This window comes from Conger conger, chromosome 5, assembly GCF_963514075.1.
Source record: "Conger conger chromosome 5, fConCon1.1, whole genome shotgun sequence".
NCBI lineage: Eukaryota > Metazoa > Chordata > Actinopteri > Anguilliformes > Congridae > Conger > Conger conger.
In genome coordinates, this window is record NC_083764.1 from 25202720 (window position 1) to 25217394 (window position 14675).

General features: G+C 41.4%; 1 protein-coding gene across 1 annotated transcript; it reads left to right on the forward strand.

Moving 5' to 3' along the window:
* Positions 1 to 191: 191 nt before the first annotated feature.
* Positions 192 to 5429, forward strand: LOC133129395 (alpha-1,6-mannosyl-glycoprotein 2-beta-N-acetylglucosaminyltransferase-like). The gene is made up of 2 exons (XM_061243455.1): positions 192 to 302; positions 2310 to 5429. Exon 2 carries the CDS (start codon positions 2616 to 2618, stop codon positions 3942 to 3944), a length of 1329 nt encoding a protein of 442 aa, XP_061099439.1. The 5' UTR covers positions 192 to 302; positions 2310 to 2615; the 3' UTR covers positions 3945 to 5429.
* Positions 5430 to 14675: the final 9246 nt, after the last annotated feature.

Consider the following 14675-nt stretch of genomic DNA (forward strand, 5'->3'; position numbering starts at 1 on the left):
ATAGGCTACAATGTAATAATGAATACGTATTTGAAACGCATTACTCACCTGTACGATTTGGCGTCTTGAAAAGTTGATTGATTGAACGGAGCGCGAACAATTGGAGGAGGAAGACGCTATCCAGAGGGGGCGTGACAACGGTGTTTGTCTCCAAAACCCCTTAAGATGTTCGACGTTAATGCATTGTATTGAAAGTGGTGCTATTCGTTGTGAAATGAATCGGAGGGGGAAAGAAGGAAGAATAAATCGGAGCGAAAACAATTTGGAGAGAAGCTGCGCCGCAGGAGAGCATCGGCGTTGAGGTGATGCATCCTTGGTTTGATTACTTTTAACAGGGTTGAATAATGTTTACAATCGCCATTACAGCGCCATTAGCCAGTTTGGTTATATGGTTTAGAAGAATGTACCGTTTCAGTTAGCTAGCAAATTATTAACAACCATTATTTATGGGTTGGTTAGCCACTTTGCCAATGTTATGTAGGCTATGACGTTATGCCATCTTTACGCAATGCAAGTTTACTTGTTTATCTTAACCTATACCATAACAGAAAGCTATATTACCTCACAATCCATCTGCCGTTCGACAACAGCGTTAGCCTAACTAACGACAGCTTTTTATCTTTCTTGCTGGCTTGGTAGTTATCGGCTATTCCTAGCCTACGCGCCCGCAGTAGACCAGTTATTGAGGAAATAAACTCGCCTGACAAAAACATAACGTTAGAATATTCGCTAGCTGATATGGAAATGGACTGTTTAGAAATATAAAATACCATTGAAAGATTACATCTGATTAGATAACCTAACGATTTAGAAGCGCATCTTGGTGTGGAATGAAAATAAATCAGTTGCGGTAGTAATAATGAATTCAGAAAACAAGCCAGAAAACAAGTATACATAAATATTATATTTTCTAAGATTACAGTGCTTAGATTAACTGGATATTGCTGTTGCAGTTACCGTTCTTTCTTTCCTTTTTTTTGTGCTTCATACAATGATCATCCGAACGCAGACTGTATTTTGCCCGAAAAAATCAACGACCGCCGTCGCATACATTTGTAAACAAATGTACGATTAACTGCGAATGTAAAGGGAATATTTTGGCACATACCTTTCTCAAAAGTAAAGTTAATTTGCTGTCTCCAGCACAGTATAGTAGCTACATAGGCGAGTCGGGAGGGGGCAGGCTGAGAAATCAATACATTAGGTGGATTGAATATTAACGGCAGCGTGAAAACATCCATTTCCCCGAGGTTTAGAGGCGACTGCAGATCAAGTAGCAAAGGACCAAAACATGCAGCGCAGACAACAATACTGTCCTGTAGAAAAGCTTGTGCGCAGAGGGTTTTACACTAACTGTAGCGAGTGTCGTTGCTGTTAATCCACATCCACGCAAAACAACGATGGTATTGTAGGACAGTGGTTAGAAAACAATGGATCAATTAGTCCAATCAACTTGTGTACATATTCAAATAAAAACATTTTTTGTCTCAGTCCTGTTTTGAACGGGGATATTTCGCATTGAGTCACATAGTGTTAATATCCAGTATTCTCTTTTTTTTTGTTATTCAGAGGAGTGCACGACTTTTTTGTTGTGACCAGTTACCTTAGTTATAGTTTTCTAATACAGCTGTATGAACTATGCTGGCCTGGTTCACTTCTGTACTTGAGCCCATTAGAATCTTTAGGATGCGTGTGCAGTCTGAAGCCCTAGCAATCAATACAAATATCAGATCAAAGTATGATGATTTGGGCTAATTAAATCATTAAGAGCCACCAGAAGTTGGCTCAAAATCCTGAAATGGATTGGTTCTAAAGGCAAGAGAAATATTCCTGCGATGTGTGATTTCTTTATTTCTGCTTTTGTTTTTCTATATAGGGATTTTTTTGACAGTATCATACAGCTGGGTTTCCTGAAGTGGTTCCCTCTGGAAGGGTAGAACAACAGTGCCTTACTCTGTGCTTGGGCGTTTTATTGGCATGTAAATAGCATTTTAAAGAATGTAAAGAGGGCTTTTGTTTTGTGTTGCGTGTTTGTATTATCTTACCCTTGCAATCAAATGTGACAGTTATTCTTTGTTTTGTCTCCCTAATAATGGCTACAAGTATTGAATGTGAAACAGACATTTCTAATCTGTTGAGCAGATTTGAATAAATTGAGCTTTGTATGTATTGAGTAACAATTTAGGTAGTGTTCGTCAAATAAATGATCCTCATTAGTTATGAAAAACACTTGTGGCTGTATGTCACCAATATGCTGGAGAGAAGCTAGGAGAATTAATCTATCCTTTGTTCTCTGTAAATTTTCAAAGGGTTGTCTGTGGCCTGGTTCAAGCAGAAAAGTTTCTGGGATGCCAAGCTGTAGACATTCTGTGGACAAACACGTGCCCTTCATACTGGCATGGGGGCCACTCAGTGGGCATGGTCACAGACTCTCTGAAGAGGTCTGTGTTTCCAACATTCCTAGAGTCAAGCACAATGGAGAACTACAGATAACAGGCACAGTTTTTTTAAGCATACTTTTTCTCTGAAATGTTTCTGTAGAAACAGAGCTTTTTGGATAGTAATTGTTGACGATTCTTTTTATTTTGAAAACAACGAAACCTTTGTCATTTTCTATGAGCTCGACTCTCTTCCCATCACTGCCCGAAATGAGATTCCGAATCTACAAGAGGAAAGTGGTCATACTGACCATGGGGATGCTGGCTTGTGGCTTTGCTTTTTGGAGCAGTGGCAGGCATAAGAAAAGCGAGGTGTTCTCCAAGGAGCCGATGAGGAGCAGCCAGGTGCAGACAACCCCTGCAAACCGGAGACTGATCAATGAAAGTCACCTGGAGGCAGCGGTCAAAGCAGAGACAGACAACATGACTTTAATCTACAGAAGGACTGTGTTCCAGCTGAACTTCGACCAAACCATCAGAAATGAGGACAAGCTAAAAAAGCGGCCAAAGGATGACCTGGTGGTGGTGGTCCAGGTTCACAACAGACTTGAAAATCTGAAACTGTTGATTGAGTCCCTTCGGAAAGCGAGGAGCATCGAGACTGTTCTGCTTATATTTAGCCATGACTACTGGTCACCAGAGATCAACCAAGTGATCGCCGCCATAGATTTTTGCCCGGTTCTCCAGATGTTTTTCCCCTTCAGCATTCAGCTCTACCCTCAAGAGTTCCCAGGGAATGACCCCAGAGACTGCCCGAGAGACATTCCCAAGAAAGACGCCTTAAAGCTGGGTTGCAACAATGCAGAGTACCCTGACTCATTTGGCCACTACCGAGAAGCCAAGTTCTCCCAGGCCAAACATCACTGGTGGTGGAAGCTAAACTTTGTTTGGGAAAAGGTTAAGGTTTTGAAAGGGCACAGTGGATTGGTGCTGCTCATAGAGGACGACCACTTCCTTTCGCCCGACTTCTACTACCTCCTCAAGAAGATGTCCTCTCTCATGAAAGAGCAGTGCCCGGACTGCGACATCCTCTCGTTGGGGGCATATGGGCATGTTGGTTATGCCAGCAAGGCAAACAAGGTGGAGGTGAAGGCCTGGAAGTCCACAGAGCACAACATGGGAATGGCCTTGACCAGGCAGACCTACCAGAAACTCATCCAGTGCGCAGACACCTTCTGCACGTACGATGACTACAACTGGGACTGGTCGCTGCAGCACCTCACCGTCGCCTGCCTGCCCTCGTTCTGGAAGGTCATGGTAAGCGAGGCTCCCCGTATCTTCCATGCCGGGGAGTGCGGGGTGCACCACAACAATGCCTGTCTGCCGTCCGGCCAGAAGACCATGATCGACAGGGTCCTCCAGGGCAGCAGCAATCAGCTGTTTCCAAAGAGCTTGCTCATCACCAAGAGACTGCCCTCAGCCGGGGTGCCCCCCCAAGTCAAGAACGGAGGCTGGGGGGACATCAGGGACCACGAGCTCTGCAAAAGCTACCATAAGTTACAGTGACATTGCTTGCTGATATTTGCATCCTCATTTAGAGAAGAAACTAAAGAGCCTGAATATACCTATGTATGGATTGCTTCTTTGCCTGCTACTTTATGGGGTTGATCCAGTGGTTGCACAAGCCCATGGAATGCTGCATCTTAGGAACGCAGGACATTTCAAAATATTGTTTTACACTAATTCTGATAAAAAATAACTATTTGTGCCGTAATATGCCAAGTCGCAATAATAGCACAATAAATGTACATAATTTCAGGGAGATTTGCACAACATGTTAGGGGGATGTGACGTTACGATGAGGGAGAAGGGGGGGTCCTCCCCTTGTCTGTAATTTTATTATGACATTTGTAACAGAAGTGCGATGAAATAAACGAATGTTTTGGTGTTCTGATCGAAGTGATTTTTTGCAACCCAGGCTAAATGAATTGAAGGCTATTTATGTTTTATTTACTCATGTTGTGCAAGCAACTGCGGTGTAGGCAGAAATACATTTCAACATATCCTGCTCCAGCGGTCTTTAGCGCTAATCCCATGACACTTCTGTACTCCAAACAGGAATGTGGGCATCGTTCTAACTATTACAACTCTACTGCCCTATGGTGGTACAAAAAATAACATGATTATGTACATTTGTTTTTCTTTTCTGAATCAATATTACAAAGTACACAACAATGACAGCACAAGTTTCGCACAAACCCAAACCAGCAGTACAACACCTCTCCTGATAAAGCGTGCACCCACTCGTGACAGGCACAATTTATTAGCCCCAATTAAGAAGAAATAACGGAACACTGAATTGGGATGTGCACAACAAAGCCAAGGGAAAGACAAGACCATACCATGCAATGTAGCATGCCCTCGCACAGGCAGGAAATCATCAGCTGCCAACTTTATAAGGTGAACTATTTTTGTAAAAAAGCTTATTTACATAGAAGATGTAGTGATCACATAATTGTAACGTTGCCATAGCGGGCATGAAGAATGTAGCTATGTAATTCTTTCTTACCATTGACGGCTTGTTGCAGATAAGCTAAGGTATCACAAAATAATTTGGAATGCACTACTTTATTCTTCTTTTTTTACAGCACACAGCAATGTTTTAAAACTAAAAAAACTACCTAGAGCGTAACATCTTGTTTTTTCATTGAATTGAAAGCACTTTTTATTTGAAACTCGCAATGCTACCAGCTTCTGTGAGTATTGAGATCAATAAACAAATGTCAGACACCAAAGAGGATTGGTACAAAGGTACAGGAGCTATTATTTTGTTGTAGTTCAAGTCTGGGTCATCACCTATTGTTATATTAAAAAAGACTTTGGAATATCTGCATATATAGAACACAGTATATAATATTTGTATTTCTTCTTGCATTTTGGCCCTCTTTTTCAGTGTAAAATGTGACATCTGATTGACCAAATTAAAGCATATGTTTCGGTGCTTCTATAAAATTGTCTTTACATAATAAAATAAATATTTTTGCTTGTGAATGGTAGTAGTTGTGGGGGAGTTTTATTGAACGTGTCAGTTATTTATTGTTTTGTCATGAACATTGCACATCTCTATATCTTGCACGTCTGAGAATTTATTAAGGGTAAAAGTATTAAAAATAGAAATCCCTGAGACAGATGAAATATGTGTTAGCTTTCAAGATTTAAAAAAAATGTATGTCAATATCATTCAGGAGCAGAACAAAAACAAAATATCGGATCCTGCCATAATTAATTATACAATAACCTGAACTGCTAAGTCCCACCACATTAATCAATAAAGTAATGAATTGTGTCCCTGCATTAACTTTGCTTTTTTAAATACTGGCACAGACACACTGATGCAGTTTTCCATGGTTTCAGTGAGAGGACTGAAGCATGCTGGCTAAGGACCAGTGGACCATCTGACAGCCACTGGGGAGATGACTGATTGCTCATTCCACATGATAGACCTGTCCAATAAAAATAGGATTAGAAGCAGCTGGTATCTCACAAGCGACTTGTCCCACTAAAGCACTAGTCCTTGGTGCTGTAATGCAGACCACAGTTTGGATCGCACACTGGCCGTGCCAGTGCCAACTGCAATGTGGGCCATAGCATCACCCAGGGAGGGAGGGTTTCACTCAGTTTACTGCCTGTCTAATAGCACAAGGAGTGTGGTTCTGTGGCACAATGACAGCACAGCTCATCTCATGGACTGTGGAGAGGAAAGCAGCAGTAGGCTGGCTCCACGTGCTTTTCAGGATTTGCATGCTAGGCTGCACTCTTTCAAACAGAGAGGATCTTGCAGGTTTGTGCAGGCTAACTGATATTATTGGTAATTCCGTATTGATGTGAAAAATGAAGACGTGAGGCATTATGGGTGGTGTACTGGGTCATGTGCAAGCTTTTCACAGAGGATTCATTATTTGATGCCATAGATGCATTCCACCATTCATTGTCTAATTGATATATCACATTTCTAATATTATCTTATTCTCTTAAGATCAAGAAGTAACAGATCAGACAATGGGGCTTTTTGGTGCAACAACCAATACTTTTGTTTTCTTTTATGCGTGTATTCTTGTCTTTAACTGAGTTTTTATTTATTTGATTCATTTTTATTCATTTCTAATCCATTTATTATTTTCATTTGAGTATTTTAAATCGAATTAGTTCTACATTTTGTTTTGACTGTCACCTTTAAATTGAAGGTATTTACATCCAAATCAGCTCAGACGGGCAGTAAAAGCTCTGACTTCTGATCTAGGAAATCTGAGACCCATTTGTTTTGTTTTCAATTGGTCCAGGATACAATGTTTTAAGGCCTGCATTTCATATGAATCTCAGTGCAAGGAAGCCTGCAATTTGTTAGTTCCAAATTACTGACTATAAACTGCAAGTCCTATCAGAGTAGTGTCGGGAACTAATTAATCAGGCTAACAATTTTGTCATCGTTCAGAACCATAACCGTATGAACATCAAAGTCTGTTTTATAAATCCCCTGCTTAATCTTCCAGACCACTGTGCTCTTTGTGTTTTTACATAAGGTATTATATTGTATGTCCTCATAAGACTTATTTTTTAGACATATTGGGTCTCATTCATGAAACGTTAGTAAATCAATGTTCAGATTTGCACATAAACGTCCACGCTACTAAAAACCTACTCCGGATTCATGAACGCCGCGGGAAACCCAGATCTGATCGTAAACACATGATCCTGAATGCCAATCCATCGTAAAGTGAAAGCGCGCTCCCGGTAATCAGCAATTAGCATAAATCCCCGCCCATGAATAGACAATGATTGCCATATAAGGAGGTGTAGACGCATCCAGTCGACCTGTCAGTCATCATGGCGCAAACAAGGAAAGAGAGAGAGAGAGAGAAAGAAAGAAAGAAAGAAAGAAAAAAAAGCAGAGATCGAAATCATCTTGGGTGAAATATATTTTATTGGGTAAAAAATATTTCATTTTCTTCTATCAGTAGTGGTGTTGTGACAGGGACAGGCAAAGCGAAGGCCTGGAAGGAGGTGACATGCTGTTAATGTTGCCTCTGTAGACAATAGAACCATATCCGAGGTTAAACGTAAATGGTTTGACATGAAACTGGAGGCAAAGAAACGCATAAGCGCACAAAAAAAACATGCATCAGCCACAGGAGGAGGAGGCTCACAGGCACAAATATCACCTGCTGACGAGCGCATCGCTGGCATTATTGGGGAGACCTCTCTGTCAGGAATTATACCTGACGGAGACATCGACATGCCTCCACTGGAGACAACATCAAACCCAGATGGTAAGGTGATAATTGTTGTATCATAATACATTCTGAAAACCATCCCTGATAGCTTAGTGGTTAGTGTAGTTTAACCTAGGTCGTACAGTCCCACCAAACAAACAGAACATTTGTGTTTTTCTTCGGATTGAATGAAGTGGAAACGGGAAACCAGTAATGTTATATTGTGCGATATGGTGCGTAATGGATATCAGTGTCGGAATGTAGAGCTATTTAACATTCATTTCAAGAAAGGATACGGATAACGTATAGCCCACTGCAGTTGTATGCATCATCTTCAAATTATTTGAATCTTAATAGCCTAAAGCTCTGTTTTATACTGTACAGCTCCAAACATTTCTGTATGTTTACACTAGGACTCTGTACTGTCCTCTCAGGTCCACTTTTGCACATTGATTTGCACTTTGTTGTACGTCGCTCTGGATAAGAGCGTCTGCTAAATGCCACGTAATGTAACGTAATGTAATGTAAAAATAAGTCAGTCTGCAGCCAACGTAAATTAAACATATTTCTAGCTGGCGAGCGCTCCTCCCATGATGTGGCTCCACCACCTGCTGCCGCCGCTGCTGCTCCTGCTGCACCCAGGTACCGAGGCCGAAGAGGTGATCCGGCTGTTCTTACGTATGAGGTTCTGAGGAATCAAGAAAGTCTACTTACAGCAGTCAACCAAATCAACACGTCCCTCCAAGAAATTAACACCAGCTTGAAGGAAATCTGCAAGGCACTTTTGCGTCCTCAACAATAAAGTGTTATGTTGTCAGTATTGTGTGATGTCTGTGTTTATCCTGGGAAAACACTTATTTACTACAAGATAATCAAGCTACTCTCTTTTACTCTGATAATTAAATATAGCCTATTTGTATACATTTTAAAGCGCATGACCTGAAAATGAACTGAGGTAGCCTACTGAAACAGGATGTTGTATATAAATATAAAACAAAATACAAATGAAACTAACTTTTTGCAAAGCTTGTCGGCCTAAAATGTGCACAGCTTATTCAGTCTTAGCAACACTTACCTTAAAATTGCTCTACAAGTTGCTGGTGTGTCTGCATAGCAGCCGCATTTCGAGGCCCAAGAGCTGGTTCCGGAGGCAGTCGTTCCTCTGCATTGGGGACTTCAGGCAGGGGAAGGCCCTGTTTAATGGCCACATTGTGCAGGACACAGCAGGCTAATATTATTTTGCACACCTTCCCGGGTGCATAAAGAAGGGTACAACCTTTATTGTCCAGGCAGATCCATCTTGCCTTCAAGACCCCGTTTGTGCGCTCCACAACGGCCTGAGTAGCAGCGTGTGCCTCACAGATCAGTTGCACATTAACGGAATTAAAGTTTTTCCGGTTTATGTAAGCAAATGCATCACAAAGAATGTGTAATCTATTGAGTCGATTTTCATAGATAATTCACAATCATGAACCTAATCTGGATCTTAAACCTGCTAATTGCCAACTAATTTAACTAAATGTGTTATATTTTTAATTGTTTGTCATGTTCATATCACTTGTTTCAAAGGCATCTGCGTATTGTTTACATAACAGAGTGCAATATGAATTAAAATGTAAATTTCCAATAGTGACAAGCATTATTTATGTGCATTCTTGAATTTACACAAGAACTACGCGTGGTCAGCAGCAGGTGTAGATTTTGTTAGTAGCTACGAAAAGATCGGAGTTACTAAAATATTGAAGAATGCCAAAAACCCGTAAATTTCCCTCTACTCACATTTTACACACAAATTTGTTCTGCTCACGTTTCATGAATGAGACCCATTAAGTCTTCTGCTGCTGTAGCCTATCCACTTTGAGGTTTTACACATTGTGTGTTGAGATGCTTCTGCATACCACTGTTGTAATGTGTGGTTATTTGCATTACTGTCACCTTCTGTCAGCCTGGACCAGTCTGGCCCTTCTACTCTGACCTCTCTCATTAACATGTTTCTGCCTGCAGAACTGCTGCTCATTGGATGTTTTTTGCAGCATTCTCTGAAAGCTCTAGAGACTGTCGGGCATGAAAATCTGAGGAGATCAGCAATTTACCAGTATAACCTTAAAAATCAGCAGTATAACCTTAAAATGGGGGGACCATGTACAAAAGGTGTTGTCATTTCTAAACGGTTCATCCGATATGGATGAAAATTCTCTCAAATTAAGACTGACAGTCTGCAAGTCAACCTCATTGTCATTGTTTCCTTTCAAACTGAAAGTGCTAGAGTACAGAACTAAAAGAACAAAAAATGTGTCACTGTCCATTTCTCCCTGTGTAAATTACTCTGAGTTTTGCGATCAAAACATCATCACAGTGGCCAGAAGTATAATGGATGAAGAGTCAAACAGTGAGGGGTAAATTTCTGCTCTGTTTTAAGGTGCGTGAGAGAGCTATTAATATGTACTTGAGCTGTCAGAGAGAGAAAAGGCATGTTATCAATTTTCATCCGCTCAGTGGAAACCAGGACAAGGCAGTCTGTCGTCCAACAATGGGCACTTTTCCAAAATGGTGCGCTACATCTCAGTGATTGATTTCTTGAGAATCACATTGCTACCTACTCTAAGAGGAGTTCTTTATATAATAAGCTGTCAGTTAATTTTTCTCCTTGCCAATGGAACGGTTTTGAAAAGCAGATATATTTGCCCTGAAAAGCTTACGATTCTATGTTGGAGCCTGAATTTTTCCAATACAAATTGGAGGTATTATTTACTGCCCTTCCTTGTTGCCTGCTGTAAGTTTGAGGTAAAAACCCTACTGATGTGATTTTCCAAAGAGGAAACATTCTCCATTTTCCAGTTACTCGGCAGAATTTGTCTATGCTATTTTTAAGTTTGGCTTAAAATGCTAAACTTCGGATTTGCTCTATTTCAATGAGTTATTGCTCCCATTTTCAGGAAACCACAATGTGCACAGTCATGCGAAATGAAAAATAGTTGATGGATCATTATTTCAAAATGAGATTATATCACGTTAAAATTCCTTTTTGAGTGTGACTACTTGCATGCACATACAGTGACTATTTTGTATGGTAAATTGCTGTTTCAGCAATTTACTGTAGTTTACTAAATCTGTTCATCTACTGTCAGACAACCATAAGAATCCACAGTGCACTAGCTCTACAGCTGTGTCAGCTGTGGCAGCTTGATTGTACATTCTACAATTAATTTCAAAGGTTTCTCATTTTAAGAAGTCAGCAACAGAGGTGTCTTCCTAAGTGCAGTGCTCTGAATTCTTCCAAAATTCTATGAATACAGGGCCCCTAGTGATGCATCAATCAAGCAGGCAATGCATCAATAAAATGTTACTCCACAAAGCCCTTTTAATTAAATAACTACTACAGAGGAATCCATATTGACAATTAATTCTATTGTGGATATACCCTTAGGTAATGAGTTCATGACCACTCGCTGCAACTAAGTTCTCAACCAGCGCTACTCAATTCCAGTTCCAGCCCTGATTCTTCTAATCATTCATCCATCCCCCCATTATCTTAACCTGCTTATCCTGAACAGGGTCGCAGGGGGGGCTGGAGCCTATCCCAGCATAGATTGGGCGAAAGGCAGGAATACACCCTGGACAGGTCGCCAGTCCATCACAGGGCACACACACCATTCACTCACACACTCATACCTATGGGCAATTTAGACGCTCCAATCAGCCTAACCTGCATGTCTTTGGACTGTGGGAGGAAACCGGAGTACCCGGAGGAAACCCACGCAGACACGGGGAGAACATGCAAACTCCGCACAGAGAGGCCCCGGCCGACCGGGATTCGAACCCAGGACCTCCTTGCTGTGAGGCGGCAGTACTACCCACTGCACCATCCGTGCCGCCACTGCTGTCTTCTTATGGACCTAAAATAAAATGCTGGAAAGGTGTACAATATGGAATCTTCAATCATATGTCATATTAATCAATGTAGCCCTGCGTAATCGTGCTGGGCTGCAACAAAAACCTGCACCCACACACTTTTCTGAGATTGGACACCCTTGGAGTAGTCTCACATGCACATTCCGGCATGTGCTTTTTTGGGCTGAAGGTACTCCCCTGCGCTGCCTCACACCTCTAACTGATCACATGACCAATTAGTGGACGACATTCTAACTGAGGGTGCAGCTGCATAATGCACTGGTTTTATTTTTAGTCTGTTCCACCACAGATACTTATTAAAAACTCAAGCAGAAACATTTTTTATTGTTGGAGTCTGATGAGCACAGTTGACCAGGGATTGACATTCTCACAGAAGCTTGAGTGGTTACAAGAGATATTGCAGTATATTAAGCCTTTGGTGCCAAAAAGCACATTTCCCCATTGAAATCCATTCAAACCTACTCACTTTTAAATTCAAAAATGTCTTCACAATGAGATAACTACCCTTTTTTCTGAGCCACAGAGAAGAAGATTTTTTTTCACCCCTTCCGGTTTGTGTGAGCCCCGGTGTGCATAGTCTGGTGCCCAAAAAGCCCTATTGTAAAACATGGCGACCTCCTTGAACTGGCTTCATGCGGCATTGAGCAGCTCCCATAGGAATCCACAGGGCCGGTAAGTCTCCACTCTCCAGTTCTTATATGTCTCGATGGATGAGCGGTATGGCCAGCTGAGCTGCTTTCTTTCACGGCCCAGATGGGATCCTAACTGTGGCAGTGCAAATTGGCTGGGAATTATGTGGGGAAGTGCATATTTCACCATAGATGTAATCGGATGAACGGATTGGTTTCAGAGGCAGTTCCCTTCCTCATCCCTCAACAGCAGCTCTGTTAGTCAATCATGCACCTACAGTCCAAATGGGCGGGGGTGGGGAGGAGAAAAAAAGGATGGAATAAAAACGAATTAACAAGCATGTGGTGCTGCCTCGTGGTAGTCTGCAGATTGGGTCAGCCTGACCCAAATTGGTCCGTAGAGAGAGAGAGAGAGATCATGAATCATTCACACACTTTTCACAGCCTGCAGTTAGCAAACAGTGAAATGGACAGCCAATAAATTCCCACAGTATGGACATAGATCAAGACACAGGAGTGGCTTGAACACAAATCATACATAATTAACAGAGAAGATGGATTTATCTGCATGTAACTACAGAAATCTCCTCGAGTTAATATAATACGTTGCATATTATATACATGAGTTAAAAACTGTAACTGTAATGTAATTAATAGACTTAAACTGGAACAAAATATGCAGTACCCAGTTATAAGATAACTGTTAATGATACATATGGATGCAAAACCTTACTAAAGGGTGCTGAAGACTGCTTCATGAATATGGTAAGACTAATAATTGAAAGTGTAATGGGAACTGGAAATTCATATTTGAATGTCCCCAGAGAGCTAATTTACCATTTTTCTCCAGTAATTGGAATTTGTAAAAAGATTGTCTGAAACAGACATTATCATAACTTTTTCATCACTGGTGAAACATGGCTGGAATTATAAGATTGTGCCACTAATGTTGGAATAATGGATTTTAACCATATACCAAGTAATCACTTTCCTTGCCTTTTACCATCTGTGACAGAGCGAAACTGGATTTGCCATGACATCACCGTGATCCACCATTTGCAGTTGACACACCTATGGTCTTACCACATGGCTCAATTTAATTAGTCAAGTTTCATTAATCATTGTGGTAGTTGGTCCACTTAAAATTCAGGGCAATCCAGAGTGAGTGACTATTCTTTCATGGTTACTGAATGAATGAATGAATGAATGAATGCACTCAACTGAACTCAGTTGAGTCATCATATTAAAGCATGGGGTTTTCAATCTGGCTTTGATCTAGGCCCACCCACCCAACTCAGAGGCATCTGTGGGACCCCCATCACATGTTGAAAAGGCGTGTATTGTGTATTGCAATACCTTTCCAGACCCCCTAATAACCCATGTATCAAAGGCTAAATGAATTGTAAATAGTAAAGGCTAAATAGTGTATAACATAATCATTCTCAATAAATCAAGGTATACAAGTACACATGACTTTTAATATGATACTAATATAGTCTGTATTCTGTATTCATACAGCAGAGAATCTTGGGGTGACTCTCGATAACAGCCTCACCCTGGCTCCACAAGTATCCTTCACTGCCAGAACCTGCAGGTTCTTCCTCTACAGTATTCGCCGTATCCGTCATCTCCTGACGGAGATAGCCACCCAGCTCCTAGTCCAGACGCTCGTCATTTCCCGCCTGGATTACTGCAACTCCCTCCTAGCCAGTCTCCCAGCTTGTGCCATCAAGCCCCTCCAGCTGGTCCAGAATGCTGCAGCCCGCCTGATCACCACTCAGCCCAGGTCGGGTCATGTCACCCCGCTTCTCATTGGCCTCCACTGGCTTCCTATTGCCGCACGCATCCGATTCAAGGCCCTAGTGTTGGCTTTTCAAGCTGCTAAGGGGACTGCCCCACCTTACATACAATCCTTAATCACTCCCTACTCCCCAGCTAGACCACTCCGATCTGCCAGCTCTGGTCGCCTTATGGTTCCCTCACTACGAGCACCTGGCGGTCGAGCTGCACGTTCACGCCAGTGGTGGAATGACTTGCCTACCACTGTCAGGACAGCAGAATCCCTCCCCCTATTTCGACTCAGACTAAGAACACACATTTTCAAACTGTACCTTAGTCCTACCTCCTGATCCCCCCCCCCTTCCGATATCCCTATCCCTCTTGTCTAACCAAAAAATAAATAATAAATAAAAAAATAAAAAGAATTGAATTGCACTTATGATGACTGTATGTTTAGAACAACACTTCATGTGTGTATTTTACTAGTTATGGATGTGTTGCTTTAACTTGTGGAAGAACCTATGCGCTTGTAAATCGCTTTGGATTAAAAGTGTCTGCCAAATGACTAAAATGTAAATGTAAAATGTATTCTTTAAACTGTTTGACTTATGTAAAGTCTTGGGACTTTATTTCATAGCCTGGGATTACATAAAAATGGACTAACTGGATTCAGTAAACTGTGCCTCAAAATGGCTTCATATCTGAAG